This window comes from Thermobia domestica, chromosome 10, assembly GCF_964235325.1.
Source record: "Thermobia domestica chromosome 10, izTheDome1.hap1.1, whole genome shotgun sequence".
NCBI lineage: Eukaryota > Metazoa > Arthropoda > Insecta > Zygentoma > Lepismatidae > Thermobia > Thermobia domestica.
This window is the reverse complement of record NC_137463.1, coordinates 267,779,303-267,804,171: the sequence shown is the minus strand read 5'-3', so window position 1 is coordinate 267,804,171 and position 24,869 is coordinate 267,779,303. Positions and strand designations below refer to the sequence as shown.

Here is a 24,869-nt window from a genome sequence, read left to right as displayed (position 1 = left end):
CCGTGTTCACAAAAGCTCTCCACTGACTTCTATCCTTAGCTAACTGTATCCAGTTTCTACTTTGTAGTCCAGTCTCTGCGAGATCCATCTTAGTATTTGTTAAATATCTAATGTTACATAAAGTGTGTGACTATTACTGTCACGTCCTGAATAACTCTATTACTAAAAAACACAATATCGTTATTGACCTCTTAATTCTATATCTTAACTATTTCTATAATCACGAGTCTTCACATCAATCTATCACAAAAAACTTAAAAATCATAATCTTAATCTTCTTACTTAACTTTTATAATCTTCCATAACTCTTGTCTGAAACATCCATATATCTTTTTGTTATCACATGCTATATTCTATCTTCAACTTCTCAACTGTATGTGTAGCATTTAAAAGCACTTTGTGCCACTCTCAATATCTAACATTCTCCCCCCTTTACAGAATGAAAGCTATAACAAAATAAATGAAACCACACATTTTAAATATTTACGTTCTATCAACCAGAACTAGACTCACTATACTGCCAATCCACGAACTTCTTTCTTTTCTTCCGCTGATTCAATCTGGTCATCAAAAAGTTAATCTGCGCTTGCATTGCATTTTGGTTCTTTATAAGCTGTGAAATAATTTGCTCTCGATCTTGCATGTGTTCAGGCACTGCGATGGTCTTCGGCGCTGTATAACCTCTATTCTCATCGACCTGCTTCGGCCAAGTACCACTCTTAGCATTCCCTCGTTCACTTCTTCTTCCTCTTCGGGTGACAAACCACTTTGTGAATACCTGTTGAAATCGTTTTGGTGACGTGACTTGAGGAGTTTCGATTGTTCCCATGAATGGGTTACTTTCTTGTTTTTCTTCCATGGAATCAGAAGTAAACAATTGCTCACATCCTACGTTTGACTCGCCTATGTCTTCCTTGCACTTTGTCATTTTCTTTTTACTCTGATCATAAAATAAAATGTCAGCTAAACCATTGTGTGTACTCGTATCGGGTAATTGTATCTCTTCTTCCTTTCCACAAGATAAGGTGTCTAAATGCATTAATCTAGCCAAATTGATCAACTCTTCCTGTTCTGGTTGACTGTAGTTATTATTCTGTGACGGCATTTCATCTATAGTAAGAGTTTGCTGTTTAACTTCTTGTGTCACAAAACTGTCGTACTGGCATGCTAGTGCAAAATGGTTTTTTCTTCCGCATTTGAGACAAGTCTTCCCCCAAGCAGGACAAGCTCCTTTCTTATGTGTTAACCTGCAATAGTTACAACTTGACCTGGGCTTCGGAGATGCTCTAGGTGATGATGAGCTGGAACTGGATGCCCGTTTATCTGCGAAGTTTGAAAAAACGACTTTTCCTGGTTTGAATTGTATTCAATTTATGGTCAGTAACAGGCTTGAATAACCGCAATTGCTGTTCTGTGCTTTCCATCGTTAGTGCAATTTCAGTAGCTTTATGGAAAGTCAAATCTCTGGTGTTTAATAGTTTACGCCTTATCCCTTCATCTGCAACACCAAAGACAAACTGATCTCGTAAATTCTCTTCTAAACAACATGTATATTCACAGTACGAGGATTGCTTTTTCAGGTCTAAAACGAAACTAGTTATTGATTGGTATGGTTTTTGCTTCATCGTGTGAAATTGATAACGTTCCGATATCACATTTACTTTAGTGGCATAATATCCTTTCATTGCTTCCTTGATTTCAGTGTACGATTTTTCTGCAGGTGAAACTGGCCAACAGATATTGCACAGCTGTTCATATGCTTCTGTACCCATCACTGTAAACAAAGTTGACACTTTTCTCTCCTCAGGTATTTGTCCTGCTATGCATAAATGCTCAAACCGATCTAAGTAGGATTGTAGACGATCTGTTTCAATGTTAAAGGGTGGAAAATTCGGAATTGTTGACATTCTTGGAACGTAGATTTCTTCAAAACGACTGCGCCAATGTTAAATATCTAATGTTACATAAAGTGTGTGACTATTACTGTCACGTCCTGAATAACTCTATTACTAAAAAACACAATATCGTTATTGACCTCTTAATTCTATATCTTAACTATTTCTATAATCACGAGTCTTCACATCAATCTATCACAAAAAACTTAAAAATCATAATCTTAATCTTCTTACTTAACTTTTATAATCTTCCATAACTCTTGTCTGAAACATCCATATATCTTTTTGTTATCACATGCTATATTCTATCTTCAACTTCTCAACTGTATGTGTAGCATTTAAAAGCACTTTGTGCCACTCTCAATATCTAACAGTATTGTCCTCTCATCTGCGCCTAGGTCTTCCTAATGGTCGTTTTCCGATTGGTCTTCCAGTCAAGACTTTGAAAGCGTTTCTACTTTCTTCCATTCTAGCTATATGACCCGCCCACCTAAGCCTCCTAGACTTGACGACCCTAACAATATTGGATAAACCATATAATTTATGTAGTTCCTCGTTATGAAGTTTCCGTCATTCCCGTTCCTCTTGGGTCCGAATATTCGTCTCAGGATCTTGTTCTCAAATACTTTCAGTCTATGTTCTTCCCTCAGAGAAAGCGACCATGTTTCGCAACCATATAGAACAACAGGAATGATTATCGTTTTGTATATTTTAAGCTTCAAATTCCTCGACATAATTCGCGACAAGAGATTGGGTGGGAAAAAGAATTCAACTGACTAGGAAGTGAAGATGGAGGTGAAGGATTGGACAAAAGAGGTGGCGGCAGACTTCTTTGACCAAAGCATAAAAAAATTGATCTCTCGTGTCACTAAGTGCATCGAGAAGGATCGAGACTACGTGGAAAAATAGTTCACACGTGTACTGATGTAAGCACGTAAAAGTTGTGTTTTAATTTTTTTTGAAATCTACAAAAATCTAGTACACTTATTTTCTGGACGACTCTCGTATCTGTTAATTCGTCTATTTCCATTAATAGAATTGACTCGATTAGGTTAGCTGATTTGGAACACATTTCATTTGGTTTTCACACCATACCAGATCATACAGATATATATATTCGAGAGACTACATCCTAAAGACATTTGGCTTCATCAGACAGTATGAGTTACAGGATAAAAACTGTAGTTATCCTGTCTGATGAAGCCAAAGAGTTAGTTGATGAAAGTGTAACACATATTTAATTTTTAATGAAAATATATGGGTTTGCTCAGTAAACAAATAGTGTGTATGTAATTATATACAAAGCAAAGCTTCTACACTGAGAAAAAAATGTAGGTGGCGTACTTAAAAAGATAGGTTGCATGCGTAATTCATGTAGTTTTTGGACTTAACGTACAGCAGACGTATAACTGAAAACGCATGTTTTATAATACTTTCTGTATAAGTGTTCCGTCTATACGTACTTTCCGTATGAAACAATATAGGCGGTCAGGATCTCACATACAAATGGACGTATATAACATATAGCTGACGAAGGTAACATAAGTATATGCATGTGATATACGGAAAACTGTTAGATGTCAGGCATCCTACAACGGCATGATGCCCATCTAAGGGCAGTGCCTATGTAGCATACGGATAACGTATGCTCCGCACTGATTTCTATAGTAAGCAAGAGGATTCCGTACATTTGCACAATATACCGCTGCCCGGAGAACGGATTTTTCTCTGTGTACTTATGGAAAATATCACAGTTGGATAATCTGTATTTTGAAACAAGTGAAAACACGTTTCACAGTGTAAAAATACGGTAGAGTTCCAAACTGTGATAATTCAATAGTACATCCATAACTACTGGTTACAATAGATAAATAAGATCAAAGATAGAATCTGTACCTCGGACGCTGGATCAGTGTGAAAAATACATTACTCACTATGCGTTACTGCTTTTGTTCTATGATGATAGATGTTGAAAAAAAAAAGTTAATTTTACACACTTCCGGATTCAATAGAAGGTTATGGGAGGAGACAGAACCTAGTGTTCGGAAACTGAATCGATTGTATAAAAACAGCATCCGATATATTTTACAATTTTTGCTCTAAGGGAAATAAGTTGAGTTGATTTTGAGTTTAACGTCTCGTTCAGCAGCGAGGCTATATGAGACGTGGACCTACTGATTAATGTGGAATCCGAACCACTTGAGCTCCCGTCGGGAATCGAACCCGGGTCTCGGCACCAAGTACGGAAACCGGAAGTAGTATAAAATTTCGATCACTTCCGATATTGGTAGATTGTTGCAGATTGTGATGAACCCTGATTCGATTGCAGAAAACCGTTTATCGCTATCTATTACCATCTTTGTTCTGTGGCGATAAATGTTGAAACCGGAAATTGTTAATTTGAACCACTTTCGACTTGAATAGAGGGCTGATGGAGAAGGCGAAACTTATTCTCGGGAAGCTGAATCAATTGTGAGAAAACAGCATCTCGATATCACTTACCGTTTTTGCTCTATGGATATCAGTATTGAAACCGGAAATGGCTAATTGGAACCACTTCCGTTTCAAATAGAGAGTGAATGAAGATGGAATCTATTTTTGGGACAATGAATGGATTGCAGAGAATTGGGCATCTCGATATTTTTACAGTTCTTCCTCTGTGGAAATAAATATTGAAACCGGAAGTAATAATTTGAACTACTTCCTGTTTTGGAAGAGTATTCAGGATAATCAAGGTACGTTGCCTTAAGACGCTAAATAGTTTGCAAGAAGCTGCCTGTCGCTATCTGTTACCGTTTTCGTTTTATAGCGATAAACGTTGAATCGGAAATGATTAATTTGAACCACTTCCGGTTTAAATAGAGAGTTAACTGAGGAGATGGAGCCTATTCTTGGGACGCTGAATCGATTGCAGAAACCCGCATACCGATATACTGTACCGTTTTTGCTTTGGTACCTGTCTGCAGACAGACGGACGAGCAAAGCCATCGTATAAGACTTCTGACACTGCATTGCATAGTTTGGAAATCTAAAACTCACTTTTGATACCAAGGCAATCCAATCAGCATTTGCGCAGACAAAACTAAGATCAAGAATTACAGTAATATAAATTATATAATTTGGAGTAATAAATCTAGCTGACTACATTCTATATTAAAATCAATCACGGACAAACATTCCTTTTGTGTATGGTTAATCTACCGATCTCTGCCCACCAGCTAAATATCTATTATTAATATAAGCACAGTAAGGTGATGTATGCTTACAGTTGTCTTGAGTTGCGTAATAATATGTAGTTTTTACGATCGAGGAAAAGATATACCCTATTCTCCAAGTGGAAAAGAATAGTCAAAATCGGTTGAGTAGTTTTGGACTTTAATAAACATTGCGTTTATTCTATAGGAGCATGTAACTCTAACCTCTGAAAGAATATGAAACAAATCGATGAAGCATATTTTAAACTACTTAGGTTCCAAATTAGTTTCTGATTCGTGGTTCAATAATATTATATATTCGTATATCCTTCTAATGCACTTTATATCAAATACATCGATTGAAGAGTCCATGTTCACAGCCACTTACAGATCACCATTTATTTACTTTATACTGTACTAGCAGAATACTCGTTCTTCGTACGGGAAGAATACGTTTCATGTTGGACATAAAGGGCTAAATTTGGATTTAAACAGCATCGGAGGTGTCACTATTTATCTCGGCGTCCTCGAAACTATGGATTCGACACTAACATCGGTCATTTCCCATCATTTTTAAATGTCTCCACCTCTCCTTTCCCAAAGTTGCACTGTCAAAGTGAACTAATAGAAACCATCTCAGGCTCGAACCTTATCTATGTGGTAAATTTGATCGAGATCGGTCGGGTCGTTTAAGAGGTATAAAATCACAAATATAGTTACTTTCATTTTTACATACCGCATATAAAATTTCTGGGTAAAAATTCTATGGAAACTGTATACGACCTACGAATCGAATAAAATATATCATTTAATGTTTCATTGTAGCACGGTTGACACTATCATGTAAAGTTTGCATTATTTTAGTTATGTTCCTACATTGCATTTATTTTGCTTCTAAACTATTAACATTTTTCATAATTTGAATTTGCTTAAGTAGTGTAACACTTATAGCCCTTTGTCAAGTTTATATTTCTATTTTTTTTTTTTTTTATTAATCTTGTAGATTTATTTCTATTGTATAAGGAAAGCACAGTTAAGCACAAGCACTAAAGCATTGTGTACAGGCTATTAACATTTGTGAGGTTATAGACGGCCAGTAGACATTTCGTAAATAAACTTGTAGTGAAATAATTGTGGTTCACGATTGCTAATTTAATTTCAGAGGCGCTGAAATGATGTACGAAAATTGTGGAGCCCTGAAAGCAACTGCAATTGTCGGGGAAAATATTTCTTGCTAAATTTTCCTCAACTTTTAATATCTAATTTTGCAAAGATTAGGCAGAACATTAATTCCTGTTCCTCTCTAAAGATAAGATTAGATCAAAAATGTGCTGGAAGGACATTAGGCAGAGCACGAAGGAGCTTTCTGGAGCCACGGTTGCTCAGTGGTTTAGCGCTTACCTCTAACACTCGGGTCTCTGGTTCGATCTTCAACAAAGTAGGTTTGGGTGGACAACATCATGTTCGTGGGTTTCCTTGAGGTATTGCTGTTTCCTTCCACTTTCTCATTCCACCAATTCTTCCATTATCATTCACTTGCTTTAATCATCGTCTCTCTTAGCCTAAAGGACTTAATCGTGGGACGTTAAATTGAAAATTTTCATTTCATTTTATTTACGAAGGAATTATCTCAAAGTTTTTTTTTATACCAAGCCCCTATTTTATGACCTTCTTTCCAGAGACCGCCATAATTAATTTTTGGTTTCTACTAAGATCTTTGATTTCTTGCTTATGTCTTACAGTTGTGTAAGGCTTACATGTCTATACAACCCAAACGAAAAAAAAAAAAGAAATCTTTGAGTTTTACGTCCCACGGTATGCCAGTTAGGCTAAAGGAGACGGTGATGATGAATAATGAATGAAATGGTGGAATGAAGAGAGTGAGAGGAAACGGGAGAACCTCGAGAAAACCCACACACACGGTGTTTATCCACCACAAGGTTCACATGGTGGGGGTGAACGCTCTACCACTGAGCCACTGCGGCCCCACAACCCAAACGAAATCAACCCTTTTCCGTAGTTGTCCATCAGATTCATTCCTTTGTTATTCCATTTTCTTAAAAGAACGATTCCTCATAATATTGTTTAATAATTTTTGGCGAATTTGATAAAAAAAAAAGTGTGGCAATAAAAATTTGTCTGTCAGAATAAGAAATTCAAAATAACCTGTGAAAATATATTTTATCCTAGTACATCCTAATTACATTTACCTTTTTCACCTCCCTGGGCCGCAGTGGCTCAGTGGTAGAGCGTTTACCTTTGGTGCATAGGGGCCTTGGTTCGATCCCAGCTTGCGTCAATTATGCTTTGTGTCAGACAAATGCCATGTGCGTGGGTTTTCTCGGGGTTTCCCGTTTCCTCCCACTTTCTTCACTCTACCATTTCATTTATTTCTCATCATCACCGTATCCTTTAGCCTAGTCGACATAACCATGGGACGTAAAAATTAAAGATTTCATTTCATTTTAATTTTTCATCTTCTTTCACTACTTCCTTAAAGGTCCCGAGTCCAATTTTGAGATATCCCAGTTTACACGATCTGCAGATTTTGGGTGACTAGCTATAATTTATTACAAAGACATTTTAGACTCAACATCGAGTTTTATTGGTTGTGAGAGAATGAAGAATTTATATGGAATGAAGAATTGAACGAAGGATATGCCTATTTCTGAATAAACTTAATAATTGTTTGTAATAAATATGAAACCTTTTTTACAACCATTGCAATATCTTCCTTCGTTGATATCAACCTAGACAGCACGTTTTATATTTATTACTCAACAGTTCTGCCATAGCGAGTTGCTGGATTTTCTGCTGAGAAGGATGAAATTCGAGAGATGTCTAGATTGTACTGTATGCATGTGCAAAAATGGAGTAGTGTGTCATGATGTTTTATCTTCCGAGATGGATTCTGAAACGTATAGATTAACAAAAATAGATAGATGATATATCTCTCCACAGTGGAAAATTCAAAGTTGAAGAACATGTGATCAAACACAAAACCAATGATTAAATCAATAAGATTACAAAGAACTGTCACTCCTAACATAAATAGAATTTCTATAGCGAAAGTCCTTAGGAAAGAGACCTGTAGCTAATCCAAGAATAAAGATAACATGCAGGGGCGAACCAACGGGGCTCCACCGGTCGGGACCCCCTAAAAGAAACTTCTCAACACTTGTTGACATTTGTACACTTTCTCAATAAAATTATATTGCCTTAACAGGGAAATAGTTGATGCATTTCAATTGGTCTTACTTTCTCTTATAAAAACAATCTAGTTCCATCATTTTTTTCATGAAAATATAGGTGGAAGTATTTTACAATTACTTATGGTCATTTCGGGTGCAGAATAATACCCATTCAGTACTACATAGATATTGTGGCTTATAGTATTGGAACTCCCAAAACTTGGCCCTTCCCAACAAAAATTTCTGGGTGCGCTGCCTGTCTCACTATAAACTCAATACTGTGTAGTGAGTTTAGCCATTATAGACTTAGACGGGGAGTGCGGAGGTACTATGTTGGTAAGCATATCCCGAATATGATTCTCCTACTGACAACTAGCCAAGCCCTACAGAAAGAAGTCGCAAGTTGTACAATCAGGACTTTGCATAGATATCTTCTGAACTAATCTGATATCTTTATTTTATCTGGATGTACGAGGATCATTTTATAAATAATTCACAGGTTAGCAAGATTGTGTACTGGATGATGCGATTGCAGTTAACCCATCGTCATTTGAATTTCTTTCTATGAGAGAGCAGTTCGCGTACTTGTGAGCACTCTAGTGTGACAAGTATTAGAAATGCAGGCTACAAGTGTGTTTATTGACAATTAGAGATCGTACATTGAGGTACAAACTTTAAGCGGCAAAAACTCGATAGAAATCCACAATGCTTTACGTGAAGTTTGCAGTAAGTTAACAGTGACCCGTTGAGCAGCTTCTATAGTGCTGCCAAAATGTCTTGAGCCGTAGCAAAAATGTGAACTACAGCTCACACCCGCTACACACCCACGCGTTAAGCCAATAAGGGCTCAGCTGTTGCTAAGCGAGAGAGTCTTAACCAAAGGGAGTGAAATTTCTTCAGCCGATAGCAGCGCTTGGAATGGAAGACTAGGTGTCAAGTCAATGTGTTGTATCCATAGTTGGGCAATTCATTTTCGTTGTGGTCGTGTGAGCTGTTGAGCCGTACCTTAACCATGACCAACAAAATGTCGGCGATCGCAATCAGAAGTAAAACAAATGATAATTTTTGCTTGTGATTAGCAAAGAATGATCATAAGAAAAGTATCACAGTAGTGTATTATTGTGACTTTTTGCAACAACTGTGCTGAAAAATGCACAGAGCCGTACCTTAGTTGCTCGAGGTTGGGCCACTCATTTTCCACTCATATTCAGTTAGGAGGTTGTACGTCATGCTCTCTACAGTCCGGACATGAGTCCACCAGACTTTGACACATTCTCAAAGTTCAAACAACCTATGTGCGGATATAGTTTTCCGTTTCTAAAAGATCGTTATGTCGCGTTCTATTCAACAGTGAAACAAAAATGGCGTCTTAAATGGAATTCTGAAACTTCTCGGGCATTGAGACTTGGTCATTCAGAAGCAGGAAGGCTACACTGAAAACCACTAAAGACATACTATAAAAAAGAATTAAACATATAAATAAAGAAACTTTAGTGAGCATTATTTATGGAATGACCCTCGTAAAAGACCGACCATATCTTCCAGAGACAGTATTACCATTAGTTTGAAGTGGTGTTTACTGATAGCCTTTGAGTGCACCTCAACACAAGGTTTATGCACGCTTAGCCATCATCTCTGCAACTTCGTACCGTGAGGATAGCCGACCTCCACTTTCACTTATCTTACACCACATAAGACATAAATAACAATATGTATTGCAGTGGCGTAGCGTGACTGTCCAGTTATGGAAACATGTTATTTTTAATTCATTATTCTGAATATTCAACACTATCCATAAATTATCATTGTGTTTACTCAGGGAAATCGACCCTCCCACAGTTTCCATGGGCTGTTGGTTCCTCTAATCTTATAAGAACTGAAGTACATTTTGTTCCATGAAAATTTATCAACGCTTACAAAACTTATAAAAGTTTTCAATAAATACATGTATATTTTTAATTTCATTTCAGGGTTTTTCATCGGTATCTTCTCAGGGTTCGGTGTGACAGCAGGAGCTCATAGGTTGTGGGCCCACCGATCGTACAAAGCCATTTGGCCACTTAGAGCGCTGCTCTTTGTTTGTTTTTCTACGGCAGGACAGGTACTTAGCTTTTCATTACATTTATTTAATGTTCAGTTATAAGGTAACCAAGAACATTCTGTCGCTTTTTCACTCATCACCTTCGAACATCCATATGTCACCTAAGACGAAACTGGAAGATCAAAAATAGTTCCTATCAGCATCGACGACCTTTGGCCATCGTTCTGGAAGGCCACGGATTCCATCGTGGTAGAACTTGCTGGACCGTGAAGCGAAGAAGGTATCAAGTGCATTTTGCACCTCTACTATGGTTTTGAACTGGCATCGTCTAAGGTGATTGTTCAAGGAATGGGACAGGGGATAATCGGAGGGTGCAATGTTCAGAGAGTATGGCGGATGCAATAGTGTTTCCCATCCAAGGTGTAGAATGGTGTCCCGGGTAATCCTAGCCACGCGGGACTTAGCGTTAACCTCTAACAGGAGGAACACTCTGTGATTCAGAAGTCCTAGCTCCAGAGTTTTGAGTTTTTCTTGAATACGGCTCAACTGTTGAGAGTACACAGTTGCATTGATGCTCTGACCAGCAGTTACCGATGCACGATGCCGCAAGCAGTCCGCCAAACACACAAGAGGACCTTGTTTTGGTGCAGTGCTGGTTTCGGCTGTTTTTGAATTGGTTCGTGGGATGCTAACCAATGATTGAGTCATGGAGGTTCGTGCAAGGACTCACTTCTCATTACATGTCAACACCATGTCCAAAAATAATCCTTCCTCAGACGCGACATCAAAGAAACACAGTTGTCTGCTCGCGTTGCCTTCTGGTCCGGAGTCAAATCATGTGGGATCCATCAACCTAATTTGTAGTGCTTCCCAAGTTGATGGAGGTGCTGCCGAATGGTTTCTCCACTCACACTAAATTGTAGCTCCAGTTCCTCACATATCTAGCAACTGTTCGCCTCACTTGCTGCCTGAAGATCTTCATTTTGTACATGTGTTGGTTTTCTGGCACGTGGTGCGTCTTCGAGTGTTTCGTCACCGTCCTTAAACTTGTGAAATCACCGCTGCACTGTCCGCGTAGTCACGACACCCTCAGCAAAAGGCCTGGCATATCTTTCGCCCGCTGCATCAGCGTTTGATCCCAGTTTGAATTCGTAAAGCATACACGCCCTTATGATGCTCTGTGGAGGTCCCATGTTCACTCTGTCCCTACGCAAGTTCACGGTGTAACTGATGTAACTGATGTAACTGTATCCAGGTAGTATGTTGGATATAGCCACACCAACAACTGACGTTGGCCTTATCTCCATTTGCATTCAACTCACGGTGTGGGGGCTAATGGAACACAGACCTCCACAAAAAGCGATAGAACTTTTTTGGTTACCTTTATAATTTCCACAGAAAATTTGTGCACTGTGCACTTTTTCTCCGTAAGTTCCTTATGAAAATTGTAAGTTTTATATTGCATATTGCATATATACAGGGTGATTCACGAAAAAATGGAAATACTTTGGGTGGTAATAGTGTGGGTGATTCTAAGGGGGAAAAAAGCTACATGTACAGTACTACATAGAAGCACTACTTTATTGACTTAGACCCTATAGTTTTACGCAATTATTAATAAAAATCAAACAAGTGTTCTCGCGATATCATAGTAGTTCGGTAAAGTGTGTCGTGACTCAAAAAAGGGTAGGAATCACTGCTCTAAGGGATTAGCTACTGGTTTCAAAATTTGTATATCACGAGATCGAATCCCGCTCTCGGTCAGAGATATCCAAACTCACAATCCCTGCTCTTGGGTTCGATCTTCCTCGAGCTCAATAAAAGAATGCGAGGAGTCCTGTGAGCTCTAAACGAGGGTAATGAGCCAAAGTGGAGTCGGAGCGCAAGTTCCGATGTGGGTACCCTCATTGAACCTAGACCGCGAGAAATCGAATGAGCTCCTGAGTTACAAAAATGCCGTCTGTGCTACCGGCATAGGTGTTGGGTTAGGTATTATCCCATTCCAGGCGTGCACCAAAATTTTTTTGTTGGAGTGGAGTCCAGAGTCTTTTTAACGGGCCCAATACATGTGTATAGTGCTCAAATTTAAAAAATAGGTTTGTAATTTATTTTAAATGTGATTGGTTTTGTGATGTAAAAGGTAGTTAGAAATTTTTGGAGGTATGTTGAACGGAGACTTTTTGTTTGGGTTGCGAACCCCAAACAATTTTTATATATGAAAATTATTGAATGGCCTTAACATTTATTTAGTTTTTTTTAAGAAGTAATTTAAATTAATGTAAGTCTTGGGGGCGTAGATAGTGTAGCTTACAATTAGAAATATGGGAGTAGAAATTTAAAGATAAAATTTGATAATATAGAAATAATTTAGAATAAGAATTTAATGAATTGATTTTGAATAACTGAATAATTACAGAGCATGATATGGATTCGTATGATTTAAAGATTAGAGAAGATAATGCATAATTATTTACTTTTGGTAATGATGATGAGCAGAACTTTTGATGGATAGAATGATGGAGTGATAAAACTAATTATTAGAAATTTGATTTGCAGAGTTTTGATGTTAAAATAGAATTTTTTATACTTGGAAGAGCATTTGGTAGTATTTATATGATTTTTTTGTTATGTTAATATTTTTGGACATTTTTTAAAAGTTTTTTTTTTTTTTTTTTAAGTTTTAGAAGTTATACCCGGTTATTTGTATTATAGAAGTTAAGGCACTTTAAATTTTTCATTGGATTATGAATCCTAAAGAATATTTAAACTGCTTTATACATTGCTTGTTTTATAAATTTAATTAAATATTTTGTTTTATTACACATTGTGGTACACAATAATAGTATTGAATCTGTATTATTTTGCATTAAAAAAAGACGATAAACAATTGTTAATTACTCCGACCTATATCCACAGAAAAAATATAGAAATACATTATTTTTACAATGGAAAGAGTACAGATGAGGTGTAATATCAAATCTTCAGGCTACGTCAGTAATTTCTCTGTGAAACAATTATAGTTGTGTTAATAAAGTGTATGAATGTTAGTCGAGTCACGAAGTTCGGGGAGGGGGAGGGTCTGCACCCGGTAGACCACCGACATGCGTGCGCCCTTGTCCTTTTCACATTTCATTTCTCATGATCAGTTTTAGTTTAAAGTATTACACAACCATGGAAAGTAATTAACTAAAAAAATGTTTAAATGCATAGTTTAGTTCATTTTAGTATGATACTTTAGCATTATTATTGGGTCAAAAGATGCACTATATATCATCAAAAATTTTCTTGTAGGCTTTATAACTGGAGAACTATATATAGTGTAGCCCAGGGCGAAAAATTTCAAAGTCAGACTCACTGGCCAATCTAAAACTGATGGTTGCCAGTATCTCTCACGTACAGATCATGAGAGGCACCTCCCCTCCTACACACACACACACACAGACACATGGCCTTTGGTTTGACAAAGAAAGAGTTGCATCAGGGCATAAAATTTCAAAAGCATACAATTAAATTCAGGATAATCAATTTGGAATTGCAGAATTCATATGCATGTTAAAAAGTATTACCTTAAGACTTCACGTTTGTGTAACGCTCTCTCTTTACGCTGAAGTACCAGTTGTCGATTGCAGTTTTCGGATCACGGTCCTTAAGCGCGTTTTCTCTCACTCAGTGACAATTATTTTAGTGCGAAACGAAAACTCCGACGCCCTGTCTATGAATTTAGGCAGAAATCATTCCTACTGAACACTGGTCGCCAGCTCTAAATTTCTGGCCGACCTGGCGACCGAAAATTTGGCGCCCTGGTGTAGCCAAACCCAAATTATCAGTTAACTCAGTATGCTGTGTTTATTCCGTAGAAAATACGAAAACTCGATTTAGGCGCCGTTCAAAAATTTTGTGACCTCTGATCCGAAATCTAATTATTGGCCAAACTCTCAATCTTTTAATGCAGTTTTTGGTTGGATCAAAATCTTGTTTCTTTAATAATAATAATAATAATAATAATAATAATAATAATAATAATAATAATAATAATAATAATAATAATAATAATAAAACAATATTTTTCAACTTTAGTGATTGCGAAATATTTTGAAAGAATTCTACGTTAATTTGTATGCACAGAGCAGGGGGAAAATAGCCTTTGAACTCCAAATAAACAAACAATAACAGAAACTAGTGAAAACTTGTCCACTCATTTTCCCGTTGCTAATTATCTACCGTTAATCTTTCTCTTTGATATCCATCTGGGTCGCCAGTGAACGTTCGGAATGAATAAAATAGAAAAGGAGAGTTCGAAGGATGTTGAGGAGAAAGTGGGAATCCATTGTGCTTTTGCTTAAAACTATTTTCATTGAAGTTACTCTGAAAAACTATTTTTCTCATTGTTTTACTTTGCATTTCATGTAATAGATAAAGACGCTTCCAAATGGGAACTTTTATTTTTTTTAAAAAAAACTTCTCGTTTCTCTGAGAACAAAGCCACGTGAGAAAATTTTACTCACAATTGCTTATTAGCGAAGGATTACACTGACCCGAAAACAAAGAATGTTTTCTGGAGTAAACATTCGCAAGTACGATCATACATCGCATCATATACGTTGGTAGTAGACCAGAACCATGGTTAGGTCAATTTACGTATCTAAGCAATAACATCTGAACTAAACCTCCTGGATTTAAGAGCCTGACACTAAAAATAATACAAAATTTACTATTTTATTTGCTTGTTTTCATAAGTGAAAGGAGATAATGAAATGCAACTTACCACAATTATAGATAATGTTATTCTACAACAGAAAATATGAACCTCAAGTATTTTTAGTCAGGGGCGGATTCAGGACAGACTTCTGGGATTAGGAGGTGTGTTGTAATACTGCTACTTGGAGCTACTTTTAAGAGCTCCATACTCTGGGATGGATTTTATTTATATATACAAAATTAGAATTTTTCCTCTTCGAGGAGAGGCGATCGTCCCGATCGCCCCCTTGGATCCACCCCTGTTTTTAGTTTTGCCGGAATAACAATTCTCCCACAATCTAAGCGACTAGGGGAACGAACTCAACTGCATTTGATTACGTATCATGTTCTTTTGGTATCCTGTAACTACTTTTTAAATAATAGTTGTATTTAGTTTGTAATAAACAAAATAGTTTTAACATACAGTTATGAAATTAAATAATAATGTTATTTAAAAAGTAGTTCACAGGATACCAAAACAATATGATACGTAATCAAATGTAGTTGAGTTCGTTCTTCTAGTCGCTGCCTTAGCTTACATTTTGGGGAAAGTATTATTCTGGCAACACTGTAATTTCTATAGATGGAAACACTGAAAATTCTTCAGGTTCAGTATTCTCTTTGTAGAATAACATTATCTATGATTGTGGTAAGTTGCATTTCATTATCTCCTTTCACTTATGCATAAACAAGCAAAAGAAAAATAGTAAATTTTGTATTATTTTTAGTAAGCCAGGTTCTTAAGAACCAAAGAGCTTAATCCAGAATGGACAAATGGCAAAATAAAAATGAAAATAAAATGTAAGATTTTATTTCTTTCTTTCAGTTCTATGCATAAAATGAAGAGAGTAGCTGGCCGTTATTAAACCTGAGCCTTGACTTCACTTTTAAAAGTCAAATTATTTTATGTAACTTATCAAGTTCATTTTGTAAGATAAGATCGTTGTCACAGGTCGATAACTCAAGTCATAATTAACATAGACAAATGAAATAGGAAGCAGGATATGCAAAATAGACCAACGAATCAGAAAATATATGGAGTGCAGGAATTAAACTTACAGTGGTCTAAGTCACTTTTCCAGAAACAAAGGCTTAGTCACACAAACAAGTTCTAGAGAAGCCAATCTGTTATAGCAGAAAATGTATTGAACTCTCAATAGATGGCAGTGGAAATTCTAGTGTTACAGCAAGCAGCTGATTTTGTTTCCAAATTTATTACGGTATTTTTTTGAAATAATTTATGAAAACTAACGAAAATGTGACTTACCCCCTGTAACTTTAACTCGTTCATATTATTTACGTCATTCAGCGAACTGTCGTCTAAAGATGGGAAAGGGCAAGGAAAATGAGAAATGCCATTAAAAGTGGTTCTTGTTTTGTCCCGGTTCGCTGTGCTTTATAAATTGGCTATCAATGGGTTAAGCGGTAGCCGATAGGACTATGTGATATTCGGATTTGGGCATCCAAAATCGTTATCGTTAAAATATCGAAACTTAATCGATATATCAGTAATCGAATTATCAACAACTAACGAAATTCTGAAACGTAACGCATCAAATTATCGAAAAGTACCAATATATGAAATATCAAGAGATATTCTCGTTTCTTATGATTAGCGTCGTAACACTCAGTTCTGGCCTATCACAATCTAAATCCAAGGTATCCATTCTGTAAATGCTATCATTCTACAAAAATTCCATGCCAGATGAGGAATTCTAATTCCCGGCTTCTACTCGCCAAAGGCTATTTACTAAGGCATACAAATAAAAATGATACAAATACCAGGAAAAAAGGTAAATGCAATAATGAATCATTTATATTGAGAAATAGCGTTATTGATGTACAATATTTGGAGAAAGGCAAGGCTGAATACTACTTGAAGTAATATATGTACCTAGGCATGTGTTTCCATGCAAAATAAAAAATTGAAAATATTATTATTTTATTAACCGGGAGCTATATTATTAAAATTCTTCAAACGTAAAAAAAAAAAAAAAAAAAAAGATGAATCAACAGCAAGTAATATTACTGAACGAAGAAATAATGGACCTTAAGAAAAACCCAGAATGCTGTGGAACCCATCTCACATTTAGATTTTAGCCATTGATATAACTGCATACTCCAGCCGAAGCTGAAAACAGGGGCGGATCCAAGGGGAGGAGATCGGGGCGATCCCCCCCCAGAAGAGAAAACTTTCTTATTTTATATATAAATAAAACCCATCCCAGAGTTTGGAGCTCTTAAAAGCAGTTCTAAGTAGCAGTATTACAACTCACCGCCTCCTTAGAAGTCTGTCGTGGATCCGCTTCTGGCTGAAAAGCGAGGGCAAAAATCCGATTGCTCCACTGATGATTATGAGATCGATTTACCAAGATTACAAAGAAACCTTGGCTTCTGAAACCAGCTGCAGGTTAGAGATGCAGAGCTTAGCAGGCCCGCAACTAGAGGGGGGTTAGGGGCCTTGCCCCTTAAAATTTTCGTGGCCGCTCCAAACCTTAACATATAATGCTATTATTAATACAAAAAATACAATTTAGCTATTGGTAAGAGAACGTTCAATGACTTGGCCCCCCTAACATATTCATGCCCCCCCCCAAACCTCTGTGGCTGGTTGCGGGCCTGGGGCTTAGTATTCAGTAGTCATGAGGAAGTTGTTGATTCAGGTGTAAAATATGCAGGAAATTCAGCCACTTCATGCTCACCACGTCGTTTTGAACATCCAAAGGCAACTACTAATTACCTCTTCTTTCTTTTGGCCCATCCTACACACATGAGAATCGAGTACCGCGGATACAATAACCCAATTGGTAGGTGTTTTGAGTGTTGCGCTTTGTGGTTTCTGAGTAGAAACGTTATCAGCACGTGTTCTCTAGGAGATCTGACTTTTATCCGGTCATCGTATATTTTTGGAGTCTTAGATGAACACGTCCACCACAAAGCTCACTTGGCGCGAAGTGGAATCGAACCAAGGACTCCGTGCACCAGAGGTGAAAGCTCTACCACTGGGCCACCGCGACCCCGTGCTATCACTCGGATAACTCGACGGGGTGTATAGTCTTATCTGGAAAGCATTGGGTTACTCGAGAAGAAAGTGGGAAGATGATATAAGAAAAGAACTTTGCGAAATAGAGTGTAAATTTCAACTGAATTGACTTCACATAGGGAAAAATTCAATTTGCGTATTTTTAGTTCTGTAGGGATGAAGCTTCCTGTCTTAATCCGTAAAATTCGTTAGTTTGTTATCACTGGATTATTATAAAAAGTGTCTCGGATGTCTGAAGTACTTCTCGCTAGTGAACGGAGTGTTGGGTTCGATTCCCGATGGAAGATTCTTATTCCACCTTAAACTATAGGTTCACGTCTCATATAGCATCGATACTCAAATGGGACGCTAAACTTCAACAAGTAACAATAAGAACTGTCCACGCGTCTGCCATCATTCTCGATACACCATCACGAGATTGTTTTCATTTTATTAAATTTTCATTAAAAAAAGGGGGAAAAAGAATCTGGAGCAGGACTGACTTAAAGTAACAGCTAACCCGAATTGTTTCGGGTGTTCCTGCTCTTCAGGGGACCTTGTGCTCTTATTATTTCCATATAATAAAGAAACCAACCAAAAATCCAGTTCTTGATATAACCTGGGAAAAGTATTACATAATCCTAATGTTACATGATGCAAAGTATTGTAAGAAAAAGCTGAGAATTATGTTTAAAACCTTCATAGAGGTTCGTCGATTGCGGTTTTCGAACTCCCGGCCTTTCTCTTCCCAGAGTCGACTCCATTTACCACTCGGCCATACAACCAATACAACAACAGTTACTCTTGCTTTCGTCAATTGTTTCACGCGTAGACATTTTCCTTTTGTTCTCGAAATCCGTATTCATTGTGTACAAATTAATTTCCATTTCGTGTACAGCTCCCTGAATCCTCCCCAACGTTATACATTGTGTTCTAGATTTCCACCTCCCAGTTACTTCATTCCCGTGGTAGAGATGCCACACCTCCACCTTATGACGGACATACGCCACAAATATATAACAATCCTTGCGTTTGTACCGTAGCCCATAAATGATTTCTATCTGCGAGATTCCTTACATGTCTGCATAATCAATCTTCCCTCTGATTATGCAACCACGCATAACATTTAAACTCTTCCGCCATGTTGGCCTTGGGATTACAATATCCACTTGCCGACAACCAGTTCCTGTTTCTCTTCTGTCCATGTTTATTTTCACTTACCTTTACTTCATACTTTTGGTGAATTTCTTGCACAGTCATTGAGTACATCTGTTTTCTTCCCGTTTTCGGCAGCTTTCTCGCTCGGAAACTATGTGGTTTAGAATATACAGTATGTTCACATGACCATTTTTTCGTATTTTGGTGTACAGAATTACCTCCCAGATTTATGACACGGAGTTCGTTAAGACCTTGTATAATTATCTCTACGTTTGAGTGTTCTGTCCGAAGGTGGGTTCTAGCCGACTTACTCTAATGTAGAAGTGGAGGTTTCTATCATAATACGAATTTTGGCAACACTTCCTCAAATAAAACTGGAAGTTCATTAACCCATTGCTCTGTCTTCCTTTCTTTTCTTCTTTTTAATGTGTTGCGTCTGTGCATGCAACGAACGGTGCTAATTAGGTATCCATATATTAGCAAATCGGCGAATTGCGTTCTGTAATCATTATTACTAGAGTAAACATTTTCTCCACTCACTAATGGTAACTTTTGAAAAGAAAATTAAAGCCTGTGACAAACATCTTGGCATTTCAGCTAAACGAATAAAACGCAAGCTCTGACGCGATGTTGCCTAATGCTAAGGGGTGTGGCTATGGCTAAGCAGACGAACTACAGCGCGATCAGTTGGCAGAGGATAGACGTAGATGTGTACAAAATAAACGTGGCAATACCGCTGAACTCTCATTTACTAGCAGCATTTAAAGGGAAGTTGGAGCGCCGCCTTCAACTGCCAAAATGTTTGTCACGCCGTTTAGTTCGTTTGGCGATTGTGTAGGTAAGTGAACGTTGCTGACTATATGCATATAGAATAATTATATTTTGTTGTTTCAGAATTCGATTTTCGACTGGGTGAGAGACCACAGGGTACACCATAAATTCAGTGAGACTGACGCCGACCCTCACAACGCCAATCGAGGGTTTTTCTTCTCCCATGTAGGATGGCTGATGATGACCAAGCATCCTGACGTCATCGAGAAAGGACGGAGCGTCGATTTGAGCGACATTGAAGCAGATCCCATTGTCAGATTCGACAGAAAGTACGATCTCTTTATTCTTTACATTTATACAACTAGTCTATGGTTATTTCTGGTAGTGGCACTAACAAAATGCACGATGTATCAGAGAATTTAAGTGCCTTCCTATAAACTTCATATAGTTTTTACTCAAACATTATATAATACAAAATTATTTACGCATTTATAGATAGAATTTACTATTAGTATTATTATTTTTATTTGTTCACGACTCTTTGCTTTTATTATTAGTACTGTGTGTTGATTAGCGATGTATTTATAATAAGGAATACATTTTTTGTAGAATAAAAAGTTTTTTTTAAAAAAATAAATACTAATTAACTTCAAACAAAAGCTGTAGATATAAGGTCAAGGATGTTATAAACAGAGGATCTGCCCATATGTATCTTCATCCTATTAAATCGATGAAGCCAGAAAACAACCGAGCATCGGCACGTCTGATTGGCTACTTTCGTTCCCGCCATGATTGTTGGCTCAAAACATTGTGATCCTATTGGGCGAAGTGGGCAGAGTAGGGGTGGCGAAACTGTGACGTATGGAAATGAAATCTTTGAGTTTTACGTCCCACGGTTATGCCGGTTAGGCTAAAGGAGACGATGATGATGTGTGATGAATGAAATGAAGAAAGTGGGAGGAAACAGGAGAACGCTGAGAAAACCCACGCACACGGTGTTTCTCCACCACAAAGTTCACTTGGCGGGGGATGGGATCGAACCCGGGACCCCAAGCACCAAAGGTGAACGCTCTACCACTGAGCCACCGCGGCCCCACTGTGACGTATGGCTTTAAGCTTTAAGATTTTGTTGTAAGGGCAGATCCTCTATTTTATAACATCCTTGTATAAGGTAGAATATTATAATAATTATAGCCCAGATTTTCATGCAAAATGCATGTTTATAGTAACGTGCAGAAACATATGGAAAGTATATTTTCTTTCCGATAGACTTGTAAGGAATCGTTTGAGATGCATATGATAGCGCATATAAGTGCATATTTTGAGTGAATTTCGATGTGCATTCATATTTCGTAAATTTTGCAGGATTCTCCACATTTCCGAATTTTATTGCTGCATACTAACATATTTCGGAGTATATCACAAGGATGTAGGCTATATTTAAAGTGAAATGAATCACTTTGTAAACAAACAAAACAAAAAAAAAAGATACGCGCTGTTTGTTGCTCATAATTCACTTTCGATTGCTGGTAACACTGCTTTAGACAAATTTTGCCAAGCATTAGGCAAAAATCCCGGGTACAAAACAATCTGTGACATTGCAAATGTACTTAATGGTGAAAACATGGAATTGGAAGAGAACTTAACACAGGAAGACAGTTGGTCTTCTTCATATGCATCAGTGACTTCTGCTGATGTAGAAAAGAACTTACAAAACGCTTCTTACTGATAAACGCAGAGGGCTTACAGAAGAAAACCTAAGGAAGATGTTCATAGTTCATTGCAGCAGAGGTCATCAAGGTCAGATATTTTTGTGAGAAATTGAAATTGTATTTTCTAAGTGCGTATTTCAGTGCAAATGAAACGTATTTAATGCATATTTTAGTGCGGAGGCCGCGGGAACTCAGTGGTAGAGCGTTCACCTCTGGTGATTGGGGTCCCGGGTTCGATCCCAGCCCCCGCCAAGTGAACTTTGTGGTGGACAAACACCGTGTGCGTGGGTTTTCTCGGGATTCTCCCGTTTTCTCCCACTTTCTTCATTCCACCATTTAATTCATTACTCATCATCACCGTCTCCTTTAGCCTAACCGGCATAACTGTGGGACGTAAAACTCAAAGATTTCATTTTTGCATATTTTAGTGCATATTTTTTAAATATTTTTTGTGCATATTTGCATGCATATCTCGGGATTTGTTTATGTATGGAAATCCTTGCTATAATAATAATAATAATAATAATAATAATAATAATAATAATAATAATAATAATAATAATAATAATAATAATAATAATAATAATAATAATAATAATAATGTGGTATTCTGGTGTTATTGGCAGGTCACTTTCGCAACTAAGAAGCTCCCATGGTCCACAGTCTTTCGCTAACCTCTTCGTCTTCACGTACGATTTTTCTGTTTTGATATCGTCCATTAATTGTAGTCTCCTTCGTCCCCTCCCTCTTTTTCCTGCCACCATACCATCTATTGCCTCTCTTATGATACACTTATTTCTTGGGCAATATCCCAACAAGTTTTTCTTCCTCTTTTTAATAATATCTAAAAGAGTTCTTTTCTCAATAATAGTGTATCTAAAATTTCTGTCATTCATTTCACATTCGATCTAACTAATTCTCTCTATTCTTCTCGACGTCCACATTTCGAAAGCTTTCATTCATTTTTCATCCTTCTTGTGTAATTTCCGTGTTTCTGCCCCATACAGCACAATACTCCACCGGAAGCAGTATATGAATCTTTTTCTCAAGTCTTTATTTAAGGCCCCACAAAATAGTATTTTCTTCCTCCTAAAGGCTTCTTTCGCCATTCCTATCTTTGCTTTTATTTCACATTCACAGTTAATACCAGCTGTAATAATACTACCCATGTATCGAAAACTAGTCACCTGTTCAATTTTTTATCCCCTCCTAATTCTATATTTGACACAAACCGCTTCGTCCCAATCACCATGGCTTTTGTCTTTCTAACATTTATTTTGATCCCAAATTCTTCACAGCCCTTCCTCAAATTGTCTGACATCTTATTGATCTTCTCTTGAGATTCTGCAACAACAGCCATATTACATGCAACAATAAATCGCTAGCAAACAAATTACCGGTAATACCTAATGAAATTACCTTCCAAACTGATTTTATATTAAGCATAAATTTGTTTGGCTTGGGAAGGACTTCATTTTTTTTTATAGATAATAGTAATGAATTATGTTTGCTTTTAAGCGATTTATTATTACTATTATTATTTAGTATTATTATTGTTTTCTGTTTTTAGCACTTTTGTTGAACTCGTTAATATATATAGAGGCGCGGATCCAAGGGGAGGGTTATATCGGCTATAGCCCTCCACCCTTGACGCTCAGGTATACACTGGATAAAATGGGTTTTAATCCTGCTTTACACTGGATAAAGCTGCAAACTATGGTTTATCCCCTCCCTTGATCATATCCTGGATCAGCCACTGGATATATATAAAGTTTTTAATTTCTACTTTTTGGTGAGTTTTTGAAGTCGGTTTAATTTTTCTTTTAAGTTTGTTGGATTTTTGCACTTTTTCGCTATAAATCAAATATTTCAGTTTAACGTTTCGGGATTCTGCTTTTTAGGCTAAGGGAGGCGGTGATTAAGGGAAATGAATGAATGATGGAATGAGAATGCGGGAGGAAGTGAGAGTACCCCGAGAAAACCCACTACACGATGTTGTCCACCACAATCTTACTTAATCGAGAATCGAACCAGAGAGCCCACGCACCAGGGGTAAGAGCTCTACCATCATATCCCCGTCCCCACATTTTTTGAAAACTGAAGAAGAAAGGCACCGGTACTACATACAGTTGCGTACCACGAGAAAAAAACAGTCCTCACAAATAATGTGATTTTAATGCGGATACGTTGCTGAAAATAAATAAGAAAGTATGAAGTACTGTTTTACCTTTACATAGTAATATAATTATATATTTTTAAAGAATATATTGGTTAAAATAAAAGCAAATATATATATATATATATATATATATATATATATATATATATATATATATATATATATATATAAAAACTTAACAGGACAACCCCAGGCTCAGCACTCTTCAGCAGTGGCGTACGCAAGGAGAGACGTAGGCCCCCTTTTCCTTGAGCAAAATACTATAAAAAAATACAGAGTACTTTTACCATATTAATATACAAATGCCTGAATTATAGAAGCTTGCATCTCCCCTTGGACGTATGCTACTGCGCTTTACGATTGTTGTACACTGCTGTTGTCACAGGTTACATAACATGTTTTTGTGTTACAGATACTTCGTGGCATCGAGGTTATTCTTCTGTTACTTCATACCCATCATGGTCCCCTGGTGGTTCTGGGGAGAATCTTTCATTTTATCCTTCATTGGACCAGGCATCGGTCGCCACGCAACCACCCTCAACACAACATGGCTTGTGAACAGCGCTGCTCATATGTTCGGGAACAAACCATATCACAAGTAAGTATAAATAATATATATGTAGTTATCCAGCACTTATCTGAACATTATCTTCCCTACCTCCATTAAGAGTCTTCATCCCGGCGAAATTAAAATACCGCTAATTTTACAGTAATTATGTGGTATCTTCAAATAGATAAAAGATAATTGAAATATGGAACAAGAGCACCCTAGACAATATTATTTTGCGTGAGGTACCGTTATCGCAAGTCACCTAGTGGCTTTCCGTTTTCAGCTGTTTAGAAACGCGAAAATAAATGCCGATTTTCAAAATGGCTCGAAATCAAAGCAGATAAGTGAGTCGTGATAACGGTTTCTCATGTAAAATAATATTGTCTAGGTCTCTCTTGTTCCACATTTCGATTACCTTT

At 37.2% G+C, this 24,869-nt stretch overlaps 1 protein-coding gene across 3 annotated transcripts in view; it reads left to right on the top strand.

Annotated features, from left to right (window-relative positions):
• The window catches only part of LOC145663204 (acyl-CoA Delta-9 desaturase-like), a 116,143-nt gene that overhangs the window by 83,315 nt on the left and 7,959 nt on the right, over positions 1-24,869 (top strand). For all 3 annotated transcript variants that reach the window (XM_081729556.1, XM_081729557.1, XM_081729558.1), the window contains exons 3-5: positions 10,251-10,381; positions 20,133-20,338; positions 24,313-24,498. In XM_081729556.1, coding sequence (XP_081585682.1) covers positions 10,251-10,381; positions 20,133-20,338; positions 24,313-24,498 — 523 coding nt within the window. The remainder of the gene's footprint in view (positions 1-10,250; positions 10,382-20,132; positions 20,339-24,312; positions 24,499-24,869) is intronic.